Here is a 26956-nt window from a genome sequence, read left to right as displayed (position 1 = left end):
CAGCAACATGCATGCAGCCACTTGGTTGCCACATTATAATATTCAAGGTGCCCAGTTTTCAACAAAAAGTTATGATCCTAGGAAACAAGAAAGTATGGCCCACTCACGGAAAGAAAAGAAATGAACAAAAACTGTCCCTGAGAAAGCACAGGATCTTACTAGACAAAGACTCTAATCAACTGTGTTTTAAATACACTTAAAGAGCTAAGAAACAAAAACAACTAAAGGAACCAGAAGAATGATTTCTCATCAAATGTGATACCAATAAAGAGAAAACACTTAAAAAAAAAAACAGATAAAAGTTCTGGAGTTGAAAAGTACAATACCTAAAATTCAATATAACAGCATTCTGAGTAGGCAGAAAAAAGAATCAGTGGATGTGAAGATGGCCAATGGATATTTTCCAATATGAGGGAAAGAAGCATGAAGAAAATTAACAGAACCTAAGAGAAGCATGAAGAAAATTAACAGAACCTAGGGCACCATCAAGCACACCAATATACCCATAATGGAATCTCAAAAGAAAAAGAAAGAAAAAATCGGCTGGGCACGGTGGCTCAAGCCTGTAATCCCAGCACTTTGGGAGGCTGAAGCTGGTGGATCACGAGGTCAAGAGATCAAGACCATCCTGGTCAACATGGTGAAACCCCGTCTCTACTAAAAATACAAAATATTAGCTGGGCATGGTGGTGCGTGCCTGTAATCCCAGTTACTCAGGAGGCTGAGGCAGCAGAATTGCCTGAACCCAGGAGGTGGAGGTTGTAGTGAGCCGAGATTGCGCCATTGCACTCCAGCCTGGGTAACAAGAGCAAAACTCCGTCTCAAAAAAAAAAAAAAGAAAAAATCAGAAAGACTTTTTGAAGAAACAAGTGCTGAAAATTCCTAAATTTGATAAAGTACATGAATCTACACATCTAAGAAAATCAGTGGTGTGCCCACGGAGTAACCATCATGAGCAAAGCTCACCCTCCTGAGTTGAAAAAAATTTATGGACAAGATGTTACCTTTGAAATTAAATGGTGGCAGACATATCCAAGGAATATTGCAGGGATTTGATCCCTTTATGAATCTTGTGATAGATGAATGTGTGGAGATGGCAACTAGCGGACAACAGAACAATATTGAAATGGTGGTAATATGAGGAAATAGTATCATCATGTTAGAAGGCTTGGAACGAGTATAAATAATGGCTGTTCAGTGGAGAAATTCATGTCCTCTCTCCATAGGCCCTGTTTTACTATGATGTAAAAATTAGGTCATGTACATTTTCATATTAGACTTTTTGTTAAATAAACTTTTGTAAGAGTAAAAAAAAAAAAGGATCAGTGAACTCAGTGGTAGATAAACATAAAGACTGACACTGAGACACATTGGAATCAAATAACTGAAAACCAAAGACAGAAAGTGAATCTTGAAATCAGCACCTCACCATGTACGAGGGTTTCCAATAAGATTAACAGCTGATTTCTTCTCAGAAACCATGGAGGCCAGAGGCCAGAGGCATAAAAAACAGGGAAAGAAAAAAAATGTCCACCAAGAATTCTATATCTGGGAAAACTGTACTTCAAAAATGAATGGAAAAATTATCCCATGCAAAAAGAGAGCTGGAGTTTCTATACCAGGTATCTATAACAAAAGAGAGCTGGAGTATCTATACCAGCACCAGACAAAATAAACTTTAAGTTGAAAACTGTTATAAAGACAAAGAAAGACATTACAGATTTATTAAAAAGTCAGTTCATCAAGATGATATAACAATTACAAACATATATATACCTACCAACTGAGTAACAAAAATGGACAGAAATCATGTGAGAAATAGACAGTTGTGCAATAGTAGTTGGAGACTTCAACATCCTTTCAATAATAAATGTACATAAGGTCAATGAGGAAATAGAAGTCTTGAACAATACTATAAACCAATTAAAACTAACAGACATATACAGAACACTCAACCTAACAGCAGCAGAATACACATTCTTCTCAAGTACACATGGAACATTCTCCAGAAGAGACCGTAAGTGAGGCCAGAAAAGAAGTTTCAGTAATTTTTTTTTTTGACGTGGAGTTTTGCTCTTGTTGCCCAGGATGGAGTGCAATGGTGCAATCTTGGCTCCCTGCAACCTCCACCTCCTGGGTTCAAGTGATTCTTCTGCCTCAGCCTCCTGGGTAGCTGAGATTATAGCACCACCATGCCCAGCTAATTTTGTATTTTTAATAGAGACGGGGTTTCACCAGGTTGGTCAGGCTGGTCTCGAACTCCTGACCTCAGGCGATCAGCCTGCCAAGCCTCCAAAGTGCTGGGATTACAGATGTGAGCCACCGCACCTAGCCAGTAAATTTTTAAAGACTGAATTCATACAAAGTGTCTTTTCTGACTGCAATGTGCTGAAACTAGACATCAACAGCAGAACTGGAAAAATCACAAATATGTGGAAATTAATATAATATTAAATAGGCAGTGAGTCAAAGAAGAAATCACAAGGTTTCACAAAAAAGAAAAGAAGAAATCACAAAATTTGAAAATACTGTGAGATGAATGAAAACCAAAATACAACCTATCAAAACTTACGGATGCAGCGAAGGCTATCCTGAGAGGGAACTTTCTAGTTGTAAAAGCCTACATTAAAAAAGAATTTCTCAAATCAATAGCCTAAATACACCTTCAGTAACAAGAAAAAGAAGCAGAAACTAACTCCAAAGCTAATAGATGGAAGAAAATAATAAAGATGAAAGTAGAGATACATTAAATATAGAGTCCGGGTGCTCATGCCTGTAATCCCAGCACTTTGGGAGGCTGAGGTGGGTGGAGCACTTGAGCTCAGGAGGTGGAGACCAGCCTGGGCAACATTGTAAAACCTTGTCTCTACCAAAAATACCAAATACCGCTCTCATAACTCATCTCTAGCTATATAAATAAATAAATAGATAAAAATTTAAAAATGGAATAAAATAAGAAAAACAATAGAGAAAATCAAGACAACCAAAAATATATTCTATGAAGACCAACAAAATTGTTAAACACTTAGCTATACTGATTTAAAAAAAAGAGAGAAAATGCAAATTACTAAAATTAGAAATGAGAGTGGGGGTATTACTACTGATGTTACAGAAATTTTAAAAGATTATAAGAAAACAGTATGAACAGCACATGTACCCCAAAACCTAAAATGCAATAAAAAAATAAATAAATAAAAAAGAAAAAGAAAACGGTATGAACAATTGTATATCAACAGATTAGATAATGTAGATAAAATGGAGAAATTCTTAAGAAAAACACAAGCTATTAATATGAAAATGACTCAAGAAGAAATATAAATTCTGGCCAGGCACAGTGGCTCATACCTGTAATCCCACACATTTTGCGAGGCCAAAGTGGGTGGATCACTTGAAGTCAGGAGTTCGAGACCAGCCTGGCCAATATAGTGAAACCCTGTCTCTACCAAAAAATACAAAAATTAGCCAGGTGTGGTGGTGCACACCTGTAATCCCAGCTACTCAGGAGGCTGAGGCAAGAGAATCGCTTGAACCCAGGCGGCGGAGGTTACAGTGAGTCAAGATCATGTTGCTGCACTCTAGCCTGGGTGACAGAACAAGACTGTCTCACCAAATAAAAAAAGAAGAAGACGAAGAAGAAATATAAACTCTGAACAGATCAAGTAAAGAATTGTTTTTTCATCAATCTGATGCTAAAAAAAAAAAGAAAAAAGTTGAATCAGTAATCAGAAACCCCACAACAAAGAAAAGCCTAGGACCAGAAAGCTTCACTGGTGAACTCTACAAGACATTTAGGGAAGAATCCTTCTCAAACGCTTCCAAAAAATAGAAGAGGAGAGAGCACTTCTTAACTCATTCTATTCTATAAGACCAGAATCACCCTGATACCAAAGCCAGGCAAAAACATCACAAGAAAAGAAAATTGCAGATCATCACCTATTCAATGTAATATACCACATTAATAGGACAAAGAAAACACACATGGCTATTTCAGTTGGTGCAGAAAAACCGTCATCAAAATCGATCATGCACTTGAAAAATCCAGCATCCTTTCATGATAAAAACACTAGAAATACAAGCTAACATCATACTCGATGATGAAAGACTGAAAGCTTTAATGCTAAAATCAAGAAGACAAGGATGCCCCATTTCACAACTTCTGCTCAACATTGTTAGGTAAGTTCTACCCGGAGCAAGTAGGGGGAAAAAGAGAAATCAAAGGCATCTAAACTGGAAAGGAAGAAGTAAAATAATCTATTTTTACAAATGATGCAATCTTATGCATATAAATTTCTAAAGAATCTACAAAAATATCCTTACAGCTAGTAAATGAATTCAGCAATGTTGCAGGACACAGGATCAATAAACAAAAATCAATTGTATTTTTATACTCTAGTAATGGATAATCCCAAAATGAAATTTTTAAAAGTTTCCATTTATGATGTCATCAAAAAGACTAAAATACTTAGGAAAAATTTTAACCAAGGATGTGCAAGACTTTTACAGTGAAAATGGCAAAACACTGCTGAAAACAAATCAAGAATACCCCCTCAAAAATGGAAAGATACCCAGTGTTCATGGATTTGAAGACTTAGTGTTATTAATATGGCACTACTCTCCAAAGTGATCTACAGATTCAATGTAATCCTATAGAAATCCCAAGGGCCTTTCTTTTTTTCTTTTTTGCAGGAATGAAAATTGAATTGTAAGATTCATATGAAATTGCAAGGCCCAGCAAATAGCCAAAACAATTTTGAAAAAGAACAAAGAAGACTCATGTATTCCAATTTCAAAACTTATTATAAAACTATGATAATCAAAACAATGTGGTACTGACATAAAGACAGACATACAAACTAACAGGATAGAATTGAGAGCCCAAAAATATACCCATACATCTAAGGTAATTTGATTTTTTTTTTTTTTTTGAAACAGGGTCTCACTCTGTTGCCCATGCTGGAGTGTAGTGGTGCAATCTTGGCTCACTGCAACCTCCACCTCCCAGGTTCAAGAGATTCTTCTGTCTCAACCTCCGCAGTAGCTGGGAGTACAGGTAGGTGCACATCACCATGCCTGGATAATTTTTTTATTTTTAGTAGAGACAAGGTTTCACCATGTTGGCCAGGCTGGTGTTGAACTCCTAGCCTCAAGTGATCCACCTGCTTCAGCCTTCCAAAATGCTGGGATTACAGACATGAGCCATCATGCTTAGCCAGTAATTTGATTTTTGACAAGGATGCCAAGGCCATTCAGTTAGGGAAAGAATAGTCTCTTCAACACATGGTGTTTAGATAACTACATACCTGCATGGAAAATGTTAAAATTGGACCTCTATCACACACCACACAAAAATTAAAGAAAAATGGACCAAAGACCTAAATGTAAAAGCAAAAGGTAAAAAACTCTTAGAAAAAAACAGGTAAATTTCATTACTTGGATTTGGTAAGAGATTTTTAGATATGATATCAAATGCACAAGCAACAACTACAAAAATAGATAGAGTAGATTTCAGCAAAATTAAGTACTTATGCATCAATGGATACTATCAAAAAAGTGAAAGGTACTCTACAGATGGGAGAATATATTTATAAATCATATATCTGATAATGGTCTTACATTCAGAATATGTAAAGAATTCCGGGCTGGGTGTGGTACATGCCTGTACCCAGCACTTTGGGAGGCCAAGGCAGGTGGACCACTTGAAGTCAGGAGTTCGAGACCAGCCTGACCAACATGGTGAAACCCTGTCTCTACTAAAAATACAAAAATTAGCTGGACATGGTGGTAGGTGCCTGTAATCCCAGCTACTCAGGAGGCTGAGGCAGGAGAATGGCTTGAACCCAGTAAGCAGAGGTTGCAGTGAGCCAAGATCACATGCCACTGCACTCCAGTTTGGGTGACAAGAGTGAGACTCTGTCTCAAAAAAAAAGAATTCCTGCAACTTAACGACAAAAAGACAATTAAAAATTAGCAAAGGATTTGAATAGGCATTTATCCAAAGAAGATACATAAATGACCAACAAACATTTGAAAATGTGCTCAGCATTAGTCATTAGAGAAATGCAAATCAAACCAAAATGAAAAAAAACCAACAATGAGGTATCACTCATACCTACTGGGATGCTATAATTAAAACAACCACCATCACCACAAAACCAAGCAGAGAACAAGTGCTGGTGAGGAGGTTGTGGAGAACCTGCAACCCTCATCCACCCCTGTGGGAGTGTAAAATGGGGCAGCCATTGTGGAAAACAGGTGGGTGATTCTTCTAAAAGTGAATTATATAATTATCATATGGTCTGTAATTCACACCTAGATACATACCCCCCAAAATTAAAAGCATATATTCAAACAAAAAGTTATATTCTAGTCCTGGCTGCACTATTCACAGCAGCCAAAAAGTGGAAACAATCAAAATGTCTATGGATGGATGAATGGATGAACAAAGTGGGACAGGTACTGTATAATCATGTAACGAAATGTTACCTAGCCATACAAAGAAATGAAGTACTGATATGTGCTATGACACGGATAAACCTCGAAACACAACCCTAAGTGAAAAACGCCAGTCACAAAAAGTCACATATTACATAATTCCGTTTATATGAAAAACCCAGAATAGGAAGACCCATAGGGACAGGAAGCAGATGAGTATTGCCAGGGTCTGAGGAGGGGAAATGGGAGTGACTACTTAATGGGAACAGGGTTTCCTTTAGGAGTGATGAAAATGCTTTGGAACTGACAGAGGTGGTGCTCACAAAACACAGTGAATGAATATATTAAATGCCAATAAATTGTTCACTTTAACATGATTAATTCTACATTATGTGAATTTCACCTCAGTTTTAAAAAGTTGGTCTTAAGGGATAAGGTGAGACTCAGACGTATACTTCACAAACACTTGATAATACATATTGCTGATTATAAAAAGAAAGAACAAGAAACTTGTCAAAGATTGGGTAAAGGGCACGATGTCTACACTATTAATTCACTTTTTAATAGGCTGTCAGTTTTATGCAAAAAATCTTGTTGTCAAAGTGTCCTAGAGACAAAATTGAATGGACAATGTAATGACTTTAACTGGTTAAGATTGTCATATTGAAATGTTCTGTGCCTCTGTGAGTGGCAGAGCCAATGCTAGGGCAGTGTCTAATCATGTTCGGCACACAGTAGACACTCATTAAATGGCTGTCTTCTCTGCACTACTACCTTGCATGGGGCTGGCCACAGGCAGAGACACACTACAGAGAGGGAACCCTGACTTCTGCGGCTCTGGGGAATGTGCTGCTCAAAGTGTCTCTCCTGCAGGCCCTAGCCTGTGGTACTCAGTGTGGCCCAGGCAGCATGCTGTAATCATAGGGGGTCCAGGGTAACAAGTCACAGCACAGGAGAGTCAAGGGAAAGCTCAGGAAGTGACCGGCAGCTGCAGAGAGAAGGGGATACCCTGCCAAGTCTGAGGGTTCCTGGCCGGGAACAGCTTACCTTAGCTCCATCGTTGTGCACCGTCCCTATGTGCAGCCTCCTTTCGACGTGGGACTGCTTCTGCAACTTCTTTCTCTGTGTCTTCTCCAGCCACAAGTCATCCACACTGACCGGTGAGTGGTGAGGGATGCCCCTAGGATGTGAAGGAGCCTCCCCACGAACAGCCTCTGTAGAGATGCAGAGGAGGGCCCATGTCACCATCTCAGTGGTGAAGCAGGGCTTCTGGGCTGGCTCCATGTGGAAAGCCTTCTGACTGTGAGAGCCACTGGGCTTCTCACCTGCTGGTTCCTCCCAGGGCATGTGGTTCTGGAGAGCAGAGAGAACGGGTCAGGGGTCAGAGGTGAAAGGACATATCAACTAGGGACATGCTATCCTTCCTCTACCCAGTTCCTTTTGGGTTTAACACTATGTTTTGGTTAATTCTCAAAGTATAGAGTCCAGTGAAATACTGTGTTCACAGTCCTTTTGTAAAACGTGAAGATTAGGAACAAAACAAATCTTGTTTCTGTTAAAATGTCTCTTTCAAGATTATTTTTTTAAAAATCCAGTCTTCTATTTTGATCAGATACTTCAGCCTTGAAAGTAATTACTGAACTTGGCATGCTCATTAGAAATACCTTTTAAAGGCAAGCAACCAGGGTAAAGGGTCCTGCTGAAACAACACCCCTTATGAGCAGAACTGAAGCAGAAGCACACTTCCAGAGCCCAGTACCTCTTCTAGCTAGATGCCAACGCTCACTGAAATGTACTCAAGGCCCCGCCTCACCAGCGTTGCCACCACCATCCCTGGTTGCCATTACACACCAGGCATCTTAAGGATTTCAAAATAAAATATGTCCACACTAGCAGAAGAGTTAGGCCTGTGTTGGCATCACTAGCATCTCTATTCTTTGGAATGAGCCACTGGGCGAAGAAATCCTTTTCTTCCCACATGTTGTCCAAGTCTAATGACAGACACCCCATGCCCACCCCATGAATACCTACTTCATAGCAGCAACCTCTAGTAATGGCATCTCCAAGTATGCTGTGTGTACTGTTTGCTAAAAACTAGGTGAAATTTCTCTTAACTATTTCAAGAGTCTGCCTTAAAAATGTGTCTATGCTGGAAGACTGAGTCGGATGAGGCAAGAGTTTGCTGATATATTGTTCCTAGAAAAAAGGGTTGGCAAGAACAACCCTCACTGGAGACTATCACAGGGCTGACTGTTCTACCCAACAGTCTACTCCAGTTGTACAGGCGACAGTCTTTGCTATAATTTCTTACTGACATATCAGTTGAAGGAAGGTGGGGATGATTACTTAATATGGGATCTTGAGTTTTTGCCTCTCAAGTGTCTCTTGCTGAGCAGAATCTGATGTTTATTTTGTAGGTAAGTACATGAAAAATGAAGTTCTTATTTTAAATTAAGCTCCTTGATAGAGTTTATTTTTATGGTAGAAATTGTAGGGAGTCCCACAATTAGATGGGAAAGTGATTAGATGTATTTGGGAGATTATTTTGCATAAGAATTTTCTACAAGATTAGGATTTAATTATAGATCCTCTGCTTAATCTGAGGTATTCTAAAATTAAAAATGTATGCATATGTATACGTATACAGTGAAAGAAAAAGATGGAGAAAGAGAAAATGGATGGCTGGATAATTATTACATAGTGGTTTTGGGGTACAGCCTGAGAACTAAGAATTGTTCTAGCTCTCCAGGTAATTCTAATGTGCAGCCAAGGTCGCAAACCACTTATCTAATGTGTTTATTTGAACTCCCAAATATTGTTCTACATTAAAAAATCGCTTTTAGCTGGTTCTTTCTCTCCAAGCACCTTGTGGTTCTGAAACAGCCGGTATTTCCTTCCTTAGAAACTCAGAACTTAAGAGACTTGCCTCAGAGCAAATCCTTGCCCACAGGTACCCAGCTGGGTCCTCTGGGCTATGCAACAACAGATAGACCATACTCCTGGGAATTGGTGAGAAACGCGGATTTCTGAGCCCTGAGGGAATGGTTGGTAATTTGTGTTCAAAATGCCCTGCAGGGAATTCTGAGGCAAGGCTAGTCTGAGAGTTACTGTACTAGAGAGATAAGCAGATTAGAGAGAGGCAAGGTAGCTCAGGCTGTCCTGGTAGTCCTCATATGTTCTAGGGGACAGGGCCAGACAGCAGACTTTGGGGTGGGATAATCTGAGTTTGGCTAAAGGAACTATTGTCCATCATTGTATTCCCAAAAGGACAGCATGAAGAAATGATGAGACAACAGCAAATGGGAAAGTTCACGAAAATTCTGGAAAGGGTAAAGTGGATGTAGGAAGGGTAGATGGTGCTGCAGAGCACAAGAAATGCAGATGACTTGGAGTTCCCAGGGAAGAAAGCAGGCAGAGGTTCTGGTTTAAAGTTTGCAAGCATGACCCTCAGTGAAGGTCCCAGCTCAGTCAGCCACGTGACTGCGTGTACTCCCCTTTCTATTTCTCCTTCCCTCAAACTGCCAGGCAAGATCAAACACAAGAGACTTATAGTCCTGAATAATTGAACAAGAATCTCCAGATTGTGGGGACCACAGACTTACTGGTGAAAGCAGTGGAGAGGTTTGGGATGAAAACAGGATAACAAGAAAACCTGCATCATGAACAGGGAGCCACGCAATATCCTGCTTCATTCTTTCCTGGTATAATCCTGTATCTCCTCAGTAAGTGACTGGAGGATACTGCTCTGGAGAAACTGACACACCTAAGAGAAGGGACCTCTAAACACTGACTTATGAAATAAGCAACTTCTCTTTTAATCACTCAACAGGAAAGCACACTAGCTGATTAGCTCCACACGTGCTCACATAATATCTAAACAAATATTTGGTGTCTTCCTCTGAATAAATATGAAATTCACCCAAGGATTGGTAGGCATTTAGGAAAAACCTTCAACTAAAATGACCAAAATAAACAAATAGGTGGAAAAAACTGGGAAAGAGAAAATGTAAAGGATAGAAGAAAACTTCAAAAGAACTAAAATTAATAACCTGAAGAAGAAAAAGGAAGACATTGAAATCATTAAACAAAAACAGTATGCTATTAAAAAAAACCAAACAGGGAACTTCCAGTTCTGGACAAGATGGCGTAGACACATTTCTCCCTGTTTGTTTCACTAGTCACAGCTAAAAACCTAAGACATTTTATATATAAAACAAAGAAATGAAAACAAAGACATTTGAATGGTGGAGAGAAGAAAGTAGACCAGCTAGGGATCCTCAAATACAAGCCAGGGAGTTCCCTAGGTTTTCTTTTGCTGCACGTATACCACTCATACATGCTTTCTATTTAGATGCTGAACAGTCTTGCTGGAGATGTCACTAGGTCCAGACAGAAAATCCCCAACGGAAGCCTACATTCTCTAGCTAAAGGACAAGCCTAGTAAGACAGAAAACTTTTAGACAAATGCTTTACCCAAGCCAAACATTAAGTAAAAATCATGCAACATACCACTGTCTCCCTAACATGCCAGCAAAGCCTGAGTGAGGAACTCCCAACCTCACTTGACTGTCATGGGTCACATATGTCCCTGAGCCAAGTGGTGTGAGAGAATGCTGATGGGAAAGCCTGAACTTTCTTCCCCTCTCAGTGTTAGTGACGCCCTCCGCCATGGTGTCTGTGAAGACAATGTGTGAAGTCAGTCTTCCATCCTCTACCTGGTGTCAGTGAGGCATTCCTCCCTTGCCCCTCTGGGGTCTAGGAGAAGGGCTTCTAGGGAGCCAGTACCTTCACCTCCAGCCAGAATTCACAAGGCCTCCTGATCCTACTGACAAAGCAGGAGCATCACCATCTTGGACAAGCACTGCCATTCTAAAGTCCACCTTGATTAAAAAAAAAAAAAAATGCCTAAATCTAAAGGGCATCAACCTAATGGCTAAGATCAGCATGACCATAAACCACAAATAACATCTCTGACCAGAAACATTCCAAACCCTTCCCTGACCAGATACATGCCAGCCCCGAGATAACCTCCCCTCCAGCCAGAGAGATGTCAGCCCCAAGATAACCTTCCCTCCAACCAGAGATATTCCATCTCTGCCATAAACTTCTCCCCCCATGACAGAAATATTCTCTTACCAACAAATACTCTTAGTCTGTAAGAGAGAGTGCTCCTGAGCAAAATTGACCAGAAGCCCCTCTCAGGTTTATTCTCCAAAATAAACTTGTCTTTGACTGTTGAGCCACTTTTCATCTTTCTTTCCTCTTTCTTTAACTCTTATACTCATGCTATCAGTGTAAAGTTGGTATAGAATCTTAACTCCCATCCCTGCCCATTAGTAAATGAAACACCCATCCTTGCATAAGGTGTCAACAGAGGCCAATAACAGAATACGGGGTTTTACCCAAACCTGGCAGTAATGTGGTAGTGCCCACACCAGAGTAGGGTCAGAGGTGGTTTTCCAAAACAGAAGATTTAAATAAGATACAAAGACTCAAAACACACTCCCTAAAATGCCCAGAATAGAAACTCATTAATCATACCAAGAACAGGGAAAACCTCAACTTGAATAAAAAGAGAGTCAACAGACACACAGGTGCAGGAATTACCGAACAAAGATTTTAAAGCAACCATCATAAAAATGCTTCAGCAAGCAACACAAATTCTCTTGAAACAAATGAAAAATAGAACATCTCAGAAAATGGAGTCTTAGCAAAGAAATAGAATATATAAAGAATATCTAAGTGGAAACTGGAGAATTGAAAAATATAACTGAAATAAAAAGTTTAGTGGATGGGCTCACAGGAGAATGGAAAGGATAAGAGGATCAGTGAACCTGCAGATGGAAAAAACACAATTATACAATCTGAACAACAGAGAGAAAATGAAAGAAAGAAGAAAGAGAAAGAAAAAGAAAGAAAGAAAGAAGAAAGAAAGAAAGAAAGAAAGAGACCAAACAAACAAATAGAGCATCACATACCTGTGAGACTGCAAAGAAAGATCAAACACTAGTTAACTGGAGTCCAAAAGAGAGAGGAGAAAGTGGGTTGGGGTGAAAAAGTATTTAAAGAAATAATGCTCAGAATTTCCTAAATTTTGCCAAAGATATAAACCCATAGATTTAAGAAACTGTGCAAAGACCACATAGTATAAATAAAAAAAAAATCCACATGAAGAACAAACATAATCAAACTTCTGAAATCCAAGGAAAAATAAAAAATCCTAAGAGCAGTGAGAGGGAAAAAGACACCTTCCTTATAAGGGAAAAACATTTTAAATGGCATCAGACACCTGGAGGTGTCTAAGCCAGGGGCTTAGGCGGGACAGGGCCTGTATGGGTGCCTTCAGCAGACGCTGGATCCTGCTTCCCCTGGAATCAAAGGCTCTCTGTCCCCAAACTCGAAATCCTAGAGGAAAGAAATCTCTAAATGCAAACAGCAACTTTCACACTGGAGGACTGCCTCGTGCTGATCTATAGCATACACACACGAAGAAATACACCACAATCTCACAGGTGGGAGGTGACACTGTGGAGGATTAAATTCTACAGCAATATACAGGTGAGGAGAACAATCCTGACAAGAATGTGGCTAAAGCGTCAGGCACCAATGGGGATAGCAATGCTGAGGGGATTCCTCCACGTCACTAACATATGAGGCTGGACCTTACAGGGCTCTATGGCTTCCTCACTGCTTGAGACTTGGTTCAAATGTCAGACCCAAAATCTCCAAGCCAAGGGTGCCTCACCCACCATCAACCTCTCAATTCTTTCCCATTTCCTCTTATCTGAAATAATCTTACTCGCTCACTAATTTATTGACTTCCCCACACTGTCCTGTTGTGAGAACGGACATTCTGCTGTATTATTCCTTGTCTGCTGCATCTAGAAAATTGCCCGCCCACAAGTGGCACTCAGTGAGCCTCAGTTTATTGACTTGAAGATCACGTGAGAGGAATTTGTAGACTTGTCAGCTACGCTTACTCTGCAGCTACAGTGATTAGGATACTGTGTCAGTACGAGGATGGATAAACAGACAAATGGAACACAAATGCCAGTTTTAGGCATCTCAGACACCTACATGTAATAAGCAACACTGTGAAAGTTTTTAAGAAGATAATTTAAGGGATTCTTTTCATGATCTTGGGGTAGAGAAAAGATGGATACATTTGACAACATTAAAATGGAGAATTTCTGTTTATCAAAAGATATCACTATGGTGACAACATGGCTGGGCGTGGTGGCTCACTCCTGTAATCCTAGCACTTTGGGAGGCTGAGGCAGGTGGATCACTTGAGCTCAGGAGCTTGAGACCACCCTGGCCAATGCGGCGAAACCCATCTCAACTAAAAATACAAAAATTAGCTGGGTGTGGTGGCTGTCGCCTGTAGTCTCAGCTACTTGGGAGGCTGAGACAGGAGAATTGTTTGAACCTGGGAAGTGGAAGTTGCAGTGAGCCAAGATCGTGCCACTGCACTCCAGCAAGACTCTGTCTCAAAAAAAAAAAAAAAAAAAGAGAGAGATATCATCAAACAGGGAAATGATAAGCCACATGAAGTGGGAAGTATTTGTGGCACATTTACCAACAATGCAATTCTATCAGTAAGAGAAAACCCCAGCATCAGTAAGAGAAAACCCCAAAACAAAAGGATGACAGACTAGGACAGACATGTCCCACAAGACGGTGAGAAAAAAGTTATCAGAGGAATGTGAGCACTTTTAATTATCAGGCTCCAAAGGCATTTAAGACATAACAGCAGTCACATCTCGCTCCCCCATCAGCTAAATAACTACCTCTTGGAGTCACTCGTTACATGGGCTCTTGACTCACTCTGAGTAGCCATAAAATGCCACATACCTTATAGTTCAACAAGGTACAGCCAATCACCAGCCAGTGTTACTTCCATAAACCAGTGAGAATTCCTGATAAACAACTTTTGTACTCACTCCCTCTCCTGATTCCTCCTTTTTTTCTTTAAAAAATTTGAGCCTCTCTTTTGTACTCTGGAGCACTTTCCAAGGCAACTTGGAAGTGTGTCCTGGACTGCAGTCCTCAACCTCTGTGCTGAATAAACTCTTTTTAAACTAGATTCTGACCTTTTGTTTTTATTATTTTAGTTTGACAAGGGTATCCAGAGTGTCAAAAAGCATCTAAAAAGTTCCTTAGGCGGGTGCAGTGGCTCACACCTGTAATCCCAGCACTTTGAAAGGCTGATGTGGGTGGATCACTTGAGCTCAGGAATTCGAGACCAGCCTGACCAACATACTAAAATTACAAAAATTAGCCAGGCACAGTGGCATGTGCCTGTAGTTCCAGCTACTCGGGAGGCTGAGGCAGGAGAATCGCTTGAACCTGGGAGATGGAGGTTGCAGTGAGCTGAGATCACACCACTGCACTCCAGCCTCAGTCACAGAGGGAGACTCAGGCTCAAAAAACAAAAACAAAAATTCCTTAGCCTCTTCAGACATCAAGAAAATGAAAATTAAAATCACAGTGAGGTACTGCTACACACCTAGCAGAATAGCTAAAATTAAAAAGGCTGAAAGTATCAACCAAATGTGAATGAGAACACAGAGCAAAGGATACTCCTAATGAGAGAGTATAATTTGATGCAATCACTTTGGAAAAATAACTTGATGGTAAGACTGAAGATATGCATCCCCCAAGGACACAGCCATGCCACCCCTAAAAATGCACCCCATGGAAATACACATGCACGTGCAGCAGGCCCCTGACCCAAATATTCACAGCAGACCCAAACTGGGCACAACGCCCAAGTCCATCAGCAGCTCACTGAGGAATACACTGTGTTGTGATGATTTGGAGCAATTCAACATGATGAGAGAACTGGAGATCTGCGGCACAGGATGATTCTTAATTAGCAGGAGAAGGCAGAGACAAAATAGACTGAGTAAGGTTTAGATGAATGCGTAAGGTTTTATTTATCTAAAGCTCCAAACAGGCAAGCCTCCACACTCATGGTAGTAACATGATAATGGCAAGTAAACACCATGAGGTGAGGCATAGAGGGTAGGGCAGACAGAAGGAAGGGACGCAGCAGGAAGGGGGCAGGGTGGGGCATGTGGCATTGCATGACTCGGTGGAGGTCATCCGGTGTGTGTTGACAATATGTATCTACACAGTTATTCATTCTGCTATTGTGTTTGACTTCTCTATTTCTCGACTTTAAAAAAACTGCAGGATGTAAAATCATAGAAAATTAAGATCTCTATACATGATATTATCACAGCCGTATTAAATATATAAAACTTTTTTGTGAAATAAATCTAGAAGAAAACAACAAAATATTAAGAATTGTTGTTGTAAAAGATTGGGATAAGAGAACTGATGCTCCTTAATACCGTTGGGCAGGGAAGAAGTGGGAATGCTGACTGAATTTCTTGCAAATTACTGACCTTCAGAGCCTGCTCTCCCAGGAATGCCCACAAGATGGCGCTGTCATTTCTCCTAGGGGAGTTTCATATTCTAGCATAATCCAGGGTTCCACCAGCCAGAGAGGGTCTTTCCAAGCTTGCTTCCCTCCCCGTTCCCTGTGTACCTGCTGTTCTCCTGTCTATGATCTGATGTGCCGTGTACTAGGCCTTCCTATTCTCCAGTAAGGAGGGAAAAGGGAATAGGAACTCACATTTATCGGGCACCTGCTTCATGCCTGGCCCTTTGCTGGATACTTTCCAATCATCTTCATCTTCTCACTCACTGTTCGTTAAAACCCATGCCTACTCCAGCTGGGGCAACATGGTGAGACCCCATCTCTAAAAAAAATTTAAAAATTATCTGGGTGTGGTGGTGCACGTGTGGGGACTCAGCTACTTGGGAGGCTGAGGCAGGAGGATTGCTTGAGCCTGGGAGATCCAGGCTGCAGTGAGCCGTGATCTCGCTACTGCATTCCAGCCTGGGAGACAGAGCAAAACCCTGAATCAAACAAAATAAACAAAAAGGCAACAAAATAAACAAAAAGGCAAAAAAAAAAAAAAAAGAAAAGAAAAACACAACAAACCAAGCAAGCTGTCCAGGTGTGTGCCTGAGGCCCAACACACCTGCTCCATCTCATGCACAACGCCAAGTGAGTGCAGGGACCATCTCCAGGAATATCTGTCTTCCAGCAGGTGCTTATGCACAGCGTATGTGTGTGCATGTGTGTATACACACAGACACTTATATATCACTATTACATCAGGCTTGTTAATTCAAATACTGTAAAATCTTTTTTTGACTAGTTGATTTAACTCTGAGTTACCTAACGCTAAAATGTCTTTTTACTTTTAAATCAAGTTCTCTGTGTATTTTCAGATGATCAAAAATATAGAAGGGCAATAGGCAACTAAGTTGGAAGGGTGTGAGGAAATGGGCACTCAGAGACTGCTGTTGAGTGTTGATTGCCACAGTCATTTCAGAAGAAATCTGAAAGCTATTAAAATACACCTACCCGGCCGGGCGCGGTGGCTCACGCCTGTAATCCCAGCACTTTGGGAGGCCGAGGTGGGTGGATCACGAGGTCAAGAGATCGAGACCATCCTGGTCAACATGGTGAAACCCGGTCTCTACTAAAAATACAAAAAATTAGCTGGGCATGGCGGTGCACGCCTGTAATCCGAGCTACTCGGGAGACTGAGGCAGTAGAATTGCCTGAACCCAGGAGGTGGAGGTTGCGGTGAGTCGAGATCGCGCCATTGCACTCCAGCCTGGGTAACAAGAGCGAAACTCCGTCTCAAAAAAAAAAAAAAAAATACACCTACCCTTTGTGCAATCCCACTTTTATATCTGACAGAAATAAAAGCATTGCTGTATAAGAACACATGCGCAAGGGTGTTACTGCAGCATTGTTTATTAATGATCTCAAACTAGAGAATACCTCAATGCCAATCAGCGGGAAAACCGTAAAGGAAATCTAGCTTAGTCATACTCTGAACTGCTATGTGACTTCTCAACAGAGCCATGAATATGAGGCGCTGGAGCACTGTAGATGCTGCATTAAGCAAGCGAGAAAGATGCAGAGCAATGTGTAGCTCTGACCCCTCGGTGGGACTCCCTCTCCCGAAACCGCCCCATAAGCCCTGCGTGAGAGCATAATGAAAGATGAGACACCTTAGCATACTGCAGTGTTATCTCGGTGGAGTGGGATGGGAAGGTTTTGGGGAGAGGCCTTTTCCTTTCTACATCTGTATTATTTGACTTTTTTAAAAAAAAGTTTAGCAGTAATCATAATGAAAAAAGTAACCACAAATGTAAAAAGCAAAATCTTCAATGTTTAACTGCGTACAGATGCGGAAATAGGCTGGGGAGGTAAAGCGGTTTCCTGCTGGTAGTGATCCTATTTGAATGTCTGCGTCCTCTCAGCCTTGTAGGACGCTCCCGCTGGGAAACCCCTTCTCGCCCAGCTCCGCCCCTCTTAGCAGCCCACCAAGCTTGGAAGCGGTCTGCCAGCACCTTTTCTGTTGCCCTCCCAGCCTCACAATGTGGGAGCCCAGGAGTAGCTGACATCTGCCTGCAGATGGAGGGGAGTGCCCGAGAGGCCACTGCATGGGGAGGCTGTGACCTGTGCTCCCTGGCTCTGGGCGTGCAGGAGACGCTTGGTCTAAAGAAGTGAAAGGAGCCTTACTTTTTACTTTTCACAGTCTCCACGGCACTCTCTTTCTGGAATTTCCAGAAAAGCTCCCTCCTTCCAAGGGCAGCCAGGATGAGAAATCCCATCCTTGTCTGCTTTATCCTGTGCCTGACCCTGCTAACCTATTCCGGGCAGAAGCCGTTGCTTTGCGGGAAAGACCATCTTACTACACTAAACATTTCAGAAGCACCAACAATTCCTGTCTCTTTATACTAAATAAGTCCAACTGGATCAAATTCTAAATAAGATGAAATAGAAGCCATTAAGTTACTAGAAGACAACATGGGAAATTTTTAAAAATGCCACAGCGGAGAAAGACTAGGTTTAACACAAAAGCCTGCACAGACCATTCAATAGAAAACGGGCAGTGCCTAGGGAGCAGGCAGTTCATAGAAAAGAAAATTGAGATGGCTTGAAATTTAAGAAAAACACAGAATGAAATGACCATGAAATGCCAATTCCTGCTTCTGAGCTTGGTAATGTTCAAGAAATTGGTCACACGCTGTGTTCACTTGGGGGGTGTGGGGTAGAGACTGGGAGTGTGGGAGTGAAACGGGGCAATTTTGTTTTGGCCTTCTTATTTTACCTCTCGCCTCCCTTAGGAAGATTCCCGCCTGCCCCCTCCTTCTCTTGTCTGAAGAGGTCAGCAGAGGCTTGGTGCAATTCGGCTACTCACCTCACTCCCAGGACGGCTCCTGAGCCAGGGCGCTGCGCCCAGGCCGCGCGGACACGGGCCTCCTTCCCTGTTCCCTTGCTTCTGCTCATCCTGGTTTAGCATCTGCAGAGAAAGCAGGAGGCTGGTCCGGGCCTTGGGAATCTTGGGTCTTTCAGGGTCCTCTGAACTGCTGTCCACGTAGCTGCAGCTTCCAAGAGAAACCATGGAGATGGCGCTACCCCTCCCGGGGTAGTGGAGATCCGCCCGCTGAGCACTAGGCCTGGGACTCAGGGGCTTGGGGCTGGTGGGTCTGCAGGGTGAGCCGGGGCTTTCATAGGCCAGGCAGCAGGCAGAGCTAGAGGGCAGGGTGTGCGCGATTCCAGCCTGCTGGGCCCGAGGGCTGCCGGGGGCTGCCAGCCAGGACTTTTCAGGAAAGATACCTGAAGGCAGGTACCTACCGCCTTCCTGGGCGGCCGTGCACTTGATGGTGGGCTCACTTTTCCTCCTGTGCTCTGGAGGGACTAAACTGCTGGCGGACAAAGGTGTGGGGGCAAGCGGGGGCCCCCAGTGATCGCTGAAAACATAGCCTTCTTTGTCCTGGGCCCGCTCCTCTCCGTGGCCGTCGGTCTCTGCTGGGGAAAGAATTTCGGGTCCTGGCAGCGGACTCCCGAGGGCGGGCTTCTTGGGGCTTTCGGCGTCTTTGCTTTTCAGAAACGCCCGCCAGGAGCCCTGGCGCAGCCTGCCCTTCTCCTTCTCGCCCTGGGGAGAACCTGGGGAACGCTCATGGGTGTTCTCTTTCTCTAAAACTTTTGACTCGAAAAAGTTTGAAAAGGTCTTATGAGCCGAGGCCAACCTTGCCCTGAGCTTTTTCTCAGTTGTTCTGAGTCTCTTTGTGTTGCAGCTCTCAGAGGAAGGCCCTTGGCTACCAAGGGCCGCTGCGGTTCCCGTGTGCCCAGCTCCTGCCGGGCCCGCGGTGCCGTCGCCTGCGGCCTGCGGGGCGACCTCGGGTCCCGCGCTGGCGTCGCTGAGGTGCAGACGCAGCGCTTCCCAGCCGGCCACGGCGGACGGAGTCTCCGCGGGGACCCCTTCAGGGCCCGAAGAGCGCCCCCTGCGGCCCTGGGAGGTCGGGGCCGGGACCCCTCCCTGGCTCTCAGCTGCCAACCGCCTGCCCCTCCTGAAGGAGGTCACCTTGGAAAACGTCCTGCGCTTCCCCGGCTCCTGCGCCGCCTTAAGGAGCCCACAAGGCGGTGGGGACCGCTGGAGCGCCGGGGCTGCTGCAGCGCCACCCTCGAGGGCCTCCCCCGCGCCGCACGCCCCCGGCCCGGGGCTCTGACGGTCCCCACGCAGTGTCTCTCCCGGGCGCTCCTCTGTGCTCTGCGTCTCATCCGAAGCAGCTCGGGGGACCAGCACTCTCCCAAGCTCTGTGGCCGGGACCACCGGCTGAAGAGCCCCCTCGCCAGCTCCTTGTGTGGGGGCTGCTGGCAGCTCACACTCATTGCCACCGGCTGTTTTCCCCACCGTGGGAGACTCACAAGGGGTTTCGCCAGTTCTGAGGGGAGATCCCGGTCTTTGCTCAGGAAAGTCACGGGGTAGTGTTTCTGGAAGGGGCCCTGCATTCCTCCTGGTGGCCTGAAGACTTTTCTGCTCCACAGCTACAATGATGAGAGCGTCCCTGCCCCTGGAGGCCTCACTGCCTACTTTGGGCTCCAGCTGCCGGCTCCGGGGACCCCTAGACCCCTGTTCAGCCCCCTCAGCCCCAGGGCCACAGTGGGACACCTCGGCTGCCCTGAATTCTGAAAGACCTTGCAAAGCCTGTTCCCAGTAGTTGGGGTCTAGAACCATGGCCTCTTCGGCTGCCTTTGAAGTGTCTATTGCGCTTGACGTCTGGGTGGTCTTTGGGGCATTTGAACTATGACTCACTTCTGAGCAGCCCATCAGGTCTCCACTCCACACCTGGGTCCCCTCACTGCTAGGCTGCCGTGGGAACTTGGCCCTAGTAGATGGCTTGCTTTTCCCGCTGAGCACATACTTTGATGTGTAATTACTGGTTTGGTTTCCTGCCTCTACAGAAATGCCCCAAAGGGGCTTCTGTGTTTCTCTCTCATCAGCAGCTCTTGGTGTGAGTTGGGTGCCTTGGGGTTCCTGGGTTCTGCTTTCTGGGCTTTGCTCCGACTTGCACTCAGCGGGCCCAGGCACTTCCTCTGCAATGAGCTTCACTAACTCCGAAGTGAGGCATGAAGCCACCAGGCATGACCTGGAATCCTGTCCTAACTGGTTTTCCCTTAGGAGACCTGCAGAGGGAGTGTCCTGAGAGGCCCTTTGCAATCGAAAACCACTGGGCTTGCAGGGACCCCGCAGATGAGGAGCCCCACTGTGAGAAGCAGGAAGCGGGCCAGACAGGGGGGTGGGTGCAGGGGAGAGGGTGTTTTGTGTTCTTGGATCTCGTTCATTTTCTCCCCCTTCCTTCTCATGGATCCCAGATTTCACAACAGTCTGTCCCACGGGATCCTCAGGGCACCCTAAGGAAAGCCCTGCTATGGAACAGGCCCTGACCAGTGCCCTCGTGTGCCCACAGTAGTGGCTGGGGGATGCCCTCTTCTTGTCACCAATAGTTCCTGGGGCACTATGATGACGCTTGGTGTGTAGGAGGCAAGATGTCCTCAAAGGAGGCTGGCTGGGGACATCAAAGTGGGGCTGGGACCAGAGCAATTCTGTGTCCCCTGCAGGGCCTAGAGTACTTTCTTTCTCCGTCCTGGTCCTCAGAGGGGCTGCACTGTTCAGTGCGTCTCTGCTAGGTAGCACTGGTACCCTGGCCTTGTGGATATGTGGCCAACTCTGACCCAGTTCACAGCACCAGAGAAGGAAAGGCCAGACCACTGGGATGCCCAGATAGCTCTCAGACCTGGATTTCTGAAGAGAAACACCGGAGAGCCCTCTGAGGTCTTGAACAGCCACCCCCTGTGCTGGCTCAGGACCACTGCTGTCTGTGGCCCTCTGTAAGCAGCACCCTGTGTGTCGGGGAGCCACTGGCAGCAGAGACTCTCGCTCCAGGCTGGTCATGCAGTCCCAGAAGTGTCCTGCCTCCTCTTCTCCAGCGACTGCAGCAAAGGCTTGCAACCCATTTTTGCAAGAGTCTTCCTTTAAGCCAGGGGACAAATCGAGTTCTTCCTTTGCATGAAGCCCAGGAACACAGGTCAAATGCTGCTCCTGAGGGGTTCCAGTTGCTGAGACATCAGGGTATTCCCAAGGTGCTTCTATGTCTCCAGGGGTACCTCTTAGACGGTGGAAGTCTCCCCTCGGGAGGTCCCCAGACAAGGACTCTGTGTCAGAGGCACTTTCAAAGGGGTCAGTTTTTGTGTCTGATTGACTTTCACTCTGCTGGGACAGCGTCTCAGAATCATCCCGGTCTGTTTGCTGGCTCCATCCCTGCTCCACTTGTTCTGCAGGGGATGTGGGGAGCTGGTTATCTTTGATCTCACCTTCGCCTGGCAGGTGTGCATCTGGCTCTGGAGTCTGGGAGGGCAAGAAGAGAGGAGTCAGAGACAAGGCCTGAGGGCATCTGTGCACGTGTTTACACCATGCCTGCCTTCATCAGGAGGAAGGCTTAGAAATGGCTCCTTAGTTCTCCATGAGTCCCTAGGAAGGGAGGTAACTATGAAGGACTGCCTTTTATCAACATGGAAAACAAGTGATGAAGCCAAACCCAAACAGTAGGGAGAAAAAGTAGCACATCCTTAAAACAACCCCATTAAAAATCAAAACAGGATCAATACGCATGTGCGTTTAGTAAGTATAAATATGTTGCATGAGTCATGGCGAAAAGCATTATCTCTGCCTAACACGTTCAGCAAGAAGGAACAAATTAATATGTCTGCATTGTTTGTTCTTATGTAACCAACTGGTTTAAAGTCAGTGCCCTTCCACTTAAGCAGTGTGTTCTGAGTTTGATTTGTTAGAGCAAAAAAAAAAAAAAAACAAAAAGAACAGCAGCAACAAAAACGAGAATGATCCAAGTTGCAAATACATTTTGGGATGTTATAAAGCTTTGAAGACAAGAAGGAAAACAGAGAATTATGCACGTATTTCTTTCTCTTGTTACGTATTTCTTAAACTACTTACTGAGATATACATTTCCAAGCATCCATTTAAAGTGCACAGATGAGATTTGACAAACGAGTACATTTACATACCTACCACCACGATGAAAATCTAGACTGTTTCCATTTCCCCAAAAAGCCCCTGCCCCTCCCCAATCAATCCCTGCTTCCCTCCAACTCCTCACAATGACCTGCTTTCTGCCACACGGTCTTAGTTTGCCTTTTCTGGAGCTTAAAATAAACGAAATACACAGTAGCCTCCCTCATCCACAGGGATATGTTCCAAAACCCCAAACTGATGCCTGAACCACTCTTCCCAGTACCAACCAGTATATGGTTTCTTCCTACATATGCATACCTATGATAAAGTGTAAGCTATTAGGCACAGTAAAAAATTAACAACAAAACAGAACAATTATAACATTATACTGTAACAAAAATTATGTGAAGTGGTCTTTGTCTCTCAAAAAATCTTACTGTACTCTACTCACCTATTTTCGGACTGCAGTTGAGATCTCGAGTAACTGAAACCTTGGATAAGGGGAGACTATTGCATGTTCTTTTGGGTCTGGCTTCTTTCCCTCAGACATCATGGCTGTAGCATGTCTCAGGGCATACAACGACTTGAACTCTGACATACGGCTGTGCACCGCAGTCAATGCTCAAACTCCCCGAAGTTCCCCCAGGCCCAGAGCTGGCCAAGCACTCAGCCCCATTTCTCACCAAGGCTCCTTCACACAAGCTTTGTACAGAAGCCATTTACCCCTCTGGCCCTGCTCAGGCATGGTTTCCCAGGACTTGTCATAAGAGATTTCTCAAAGTAAAATTGCTTTTAATTCTTAACTGAGAGAAGAAAACAAACACACACCCAAAAGCCAGAGCTATGTGAGGCTTATAAAGGGCAGGGTAGAGCATGAGGAATAACATGATCCTGCAGTTTCAAGTAAGTTGCAAAGCAGAAGGCATTGTGAATAGAAAAGGAAACATTAAAAATCAAACCATTTGGAAGGAGGACTGTGTGGTTGCTACAGGACATCCCAGGAGAGAAGTGAAGGAACCAGGCGTCTGCCACAGGAACTGGCTCCGGCCACTGCCTCCATGGGGCCAGGTGCCCCGACTGTATGGCAGGGCCAGATGCCTTCAGCATGCCTACCTCCCACGGTCAAGTGAGGACCAGTGAGACACGGATGTGCGCATGCCTGGACAAGCACAGAGAACTGTGCAACTGCGAGTGGGCGCTGTCATGACGGAGTGAACTGAAAAGGCTGCTGCAGGCTGGGCAGGGTGCTCGGCTCAGTGGCGCCTGCCCTGCAGAGTGCCTGCAGCCCCTCATCTCACCAATGTAGCTATGACACCGAGAACTGATCTGTCTACGGGACACTGGAGCTATCCTCTCAGCATCGACATGGCTTGATGTCACCTTCCAGACTCATGTAGGCATCATCGCTTACATGCACAGGCCCAGAGAATCCCACGTCCCAAGTTCCAAATGACTAATGATCAGGACCCTGATGACTAAAATGCCAGTGGGTTCGTTTCTGCACTTGCTGCCCAGCGTCACAGCCTGGGACACTACCCGTGAGGCAGGGGCTGGCGTCTTCCTGTGGGGAGGGTCCAGCCTTTGTCTGAGTTCCAGATATTTTGCAAAAGGCCTCCCTCAGTCTCAATGAAAATAAAAGCCTCTGGGGAAAAAAAAATCTAAGATAACTCTTCTGTGTAGTCTGCACAGCTGCACTGGAAGAGCAGGTTTGATTGGTTGAAGTGTACAGATACTGAAATACAATGAGTACATTAAAAACCGCATCGATTTGATTGAATATTAGATTCTAATCTTATGAAGAAAGACTTTCTTCCTGGGTTGGTTCAGAAGTGATCCTCAAATAATTTCTCAGCATAAAGTGATGTAAGTCCAGGCTTATGTCCTGGGAATGGCCTGGGGCTGGAATCTAAAGCAAACAAGTATTCTTTCTGCTGAGGCTTAGGATTTTTACAGGGGTGGGAGTGGGTTAAATTTGAAAGTCTGAAGCAGGCAGGCTCTATTTTGCCACAGGCCTGGTACCTCCCGATTGTCTTATTCTGTAACTAGATGAGGCTTTAGGGCAAGATGTTGAGACTGCCTCCTGTAATAAACAGCTGCAGGGAGTGTTCCACAGCGGGATGAACTGCTGACTACCAGCTCATCAGGAGGGGAACATGGTGCTGACCAGCAGGCCCTGCATCCCACCTCCGCCTCCTGACCTCACTGCTTCCCTCCCCGCTGCCCCAATGTTGGCTGAAACCTGCTCCAGCGGAACTAGCCCCACCCCGCCTCTCCTCTGCCCTCTGCAAACTCCTCAATAACACAGTTTACATTTAATCTGCACACTTCCTTATGTCTCATTCACTTTTTAGAGAATATTAGTATATGAGGACGCAGTGTCCTTTCTAAAAACCACTAGCTTTAATCTATGGTATGTCCATTATCTCAGCAATTCTAATTTCTCTTTGACGTGTGACTTATTAGAAGTATGTTTTAGTTATCTTTTTTGTTTCTGATTTCTATTTAATGACACGGTCATCAAAGAGTCATCTGTGTGTAAAAGCCTTTATTACTACTGGTAATAAAGGAGCCACTCAGAGGAAGAGGTAACAATTCTGAACTTGTTTATGCACCTACTCACATAAGGCTGAACTGTAACAGAATCAAAAGAGGAAATTGACAAATCCACTACAACAGTGGGAGATTTCCACAGAGTTTCCTGATCACAGAGGAAAAACTAGTACGACTCCTGAGGATTTAAACAGTCAACCAGGTTGATCTAATGAGTCCTTGTTAACACTGCACTGACCCGTTGGAGAATGCACTGTCCCTTCAAACACGCATGGGACATTTGACATTTCCAAAGTAGGACCTTGCACTATGTCATAAAGCCAGTTTCAACTAATTTCAAAAAATCAGTATTCTTTCTTAGCCCTAAGAAAGACTTTTCCTTTAAAAGCCATCCTCTGATATTAATATACCCACATCAGCATTCCTTTGGTTAGTGCTTACCAACCATGTAGTTTTTCCATTCTCTTATCTTCTATTTTTCAGTGTTCCTTAAGTGTGCTTTTCATAACCAACATATAGCTGGATTTTCCCAAATTCAATCTTTCAGTCACTTTTAACCAGGTGTGGCTGGTGAGCGTTTCTGTGATCACTGCTCTCCCTGGAGTTCTACCTCCCAATGAATTCCATACTTTTTGAACTCTCCCTTCCTTTTTTGTCCTGGGAATTTCTTTTGAGTGTGTGAACTCAACTAAAGATTGGTTGGATGGTATGTTTTACTTTTAGGTTTAGCTTTTGTTGTGAGGAGCTTTTTGGAAGATGCGTAGTTGGCCATGATTCTGGAATCAGAATTTCTGGATGCCGCTCCCACAGTCTGGCCACCACTGCGCCTGGCCCTGAATCAGCCAGCAGAGGCATCTGTGACACTGTCAAATGCAAGGCTCTTTGTTTTCTTTCCTTTGTGTTGTCGCTGTTTACTTTTTTGCAACTTTGTTGACTTATAATTGTCATAAAAAAGGCACACATATTTCAAGTGTACAATTAAAGTTTCAACACACCTATAAAACCAGGACCACAATCGATATGACCATTGATCTCTCATCCACAAAGTTACTTTATGCTTTTTGCAGTCTTTCCCTTCTGCCTCTCCTCACTCCTCCCTCCACACCCCAGGAAACCTTTATCTCCTTTCTGTCTTTTCTTCTTCTTTTTTTTTTTTAGATGGAGTCTCGCTTTATCTCCAGGCTAGAGTGCAGTGGCGCAATCCTAGCTCACCACAACTTCTGTTTTCCAGTTTCAAGCAATTCTCCTGCCTCAGCCTCCTGAGTAGCTGGTACTACAGGTGCACACCACCACACCTGGCTAATTTTTTTTGTATTTTTAGTAGAGACGGGCTTTCACCATGTTGGCCAGGATGGTCTCGATCTCTTAACCTTGTGATCTGCCTGCTTTGGCCTCCCAAAGTGCTGGGATTACAGGCGTGGGCCACCGCGCCCGGCCTCCTTTCCATCTTTTCTAGAACTTCATATAAATGGAACCATACAGTATTTTTTTTTGATCTGGCCTTTCCCACTCAGTGTAATTATTTTGAAATGCACCTGTGTTTTTGTGTGTGTCAGTAG

General features: G+C 44.2%; 1 protein-coding gene, 1 non-coding gene and 1 pseudogene across 9 annotated transcripts in view; 2 read left to right on the top strand and 1 right to left on the bottom strand.

The window, feature by feature from the left end:
- Positions 1 to 26956, bottom strand: part of ARHGEF4 (Rho guanine nucleotide exchange factor 4) — a 210985-nt gene that overhangs the window by 111040 nt on the left and 72989 nt on the right. For 2 of the 8 annotated variants that reach the window (XM_035304084.3, XM_002749220.6), the window contains exons 2-3: positions 18732 to 22223; positions 7480 to 7785 (exon numbers count right to left, since the gene is read on the bottom strand). In XM_035304084.3, the coding sequence (XP_035159975.3) occupies positions 7480 to 7785; positions 18732 to 22223 (3798 nt within the window). Of the gene's footprint in view, positions 1 to 7479; positions 7786 to 14286; positions 14341 to 18731; positions 22224 to 26956 lie in introns of those variants that run through there. The other 6 variants (XM_078326970.1, XM_078326973.1, XM_078326974.1 and 3 more) reach the window with 6 other exon arrangements.
- On the top strand, positions 989 to 1183 carry LOC108592157 (small nuclear ribonucleoprotein G pseudogene; annotated as a pseudogene).
- On the top strand, positions 8581 to 8700 carry LOC118155131 (small Cajal body-specific RNA 4). Its single transcript, XR_004745354.1, has one exon.

Source organism: Callithrix jacchus, chromosome 6 (assembly GCF_049354715.1).
Source record: "Callithrix jacchus isolate 240 chromosome 6, calJac240_pri, whole genome shotgun sequence".
In the NCBI taxonomy this organism is placed as follows: domain Eukaryota; kingdom Metazoa; phylum Chordata; class Mammalia; order Primates; family Cebidae; genus Callithrix; species Callithrix jacchus.
This window is presented reverse-complemented; position numbering and strand designations above follow the sequence as displayed.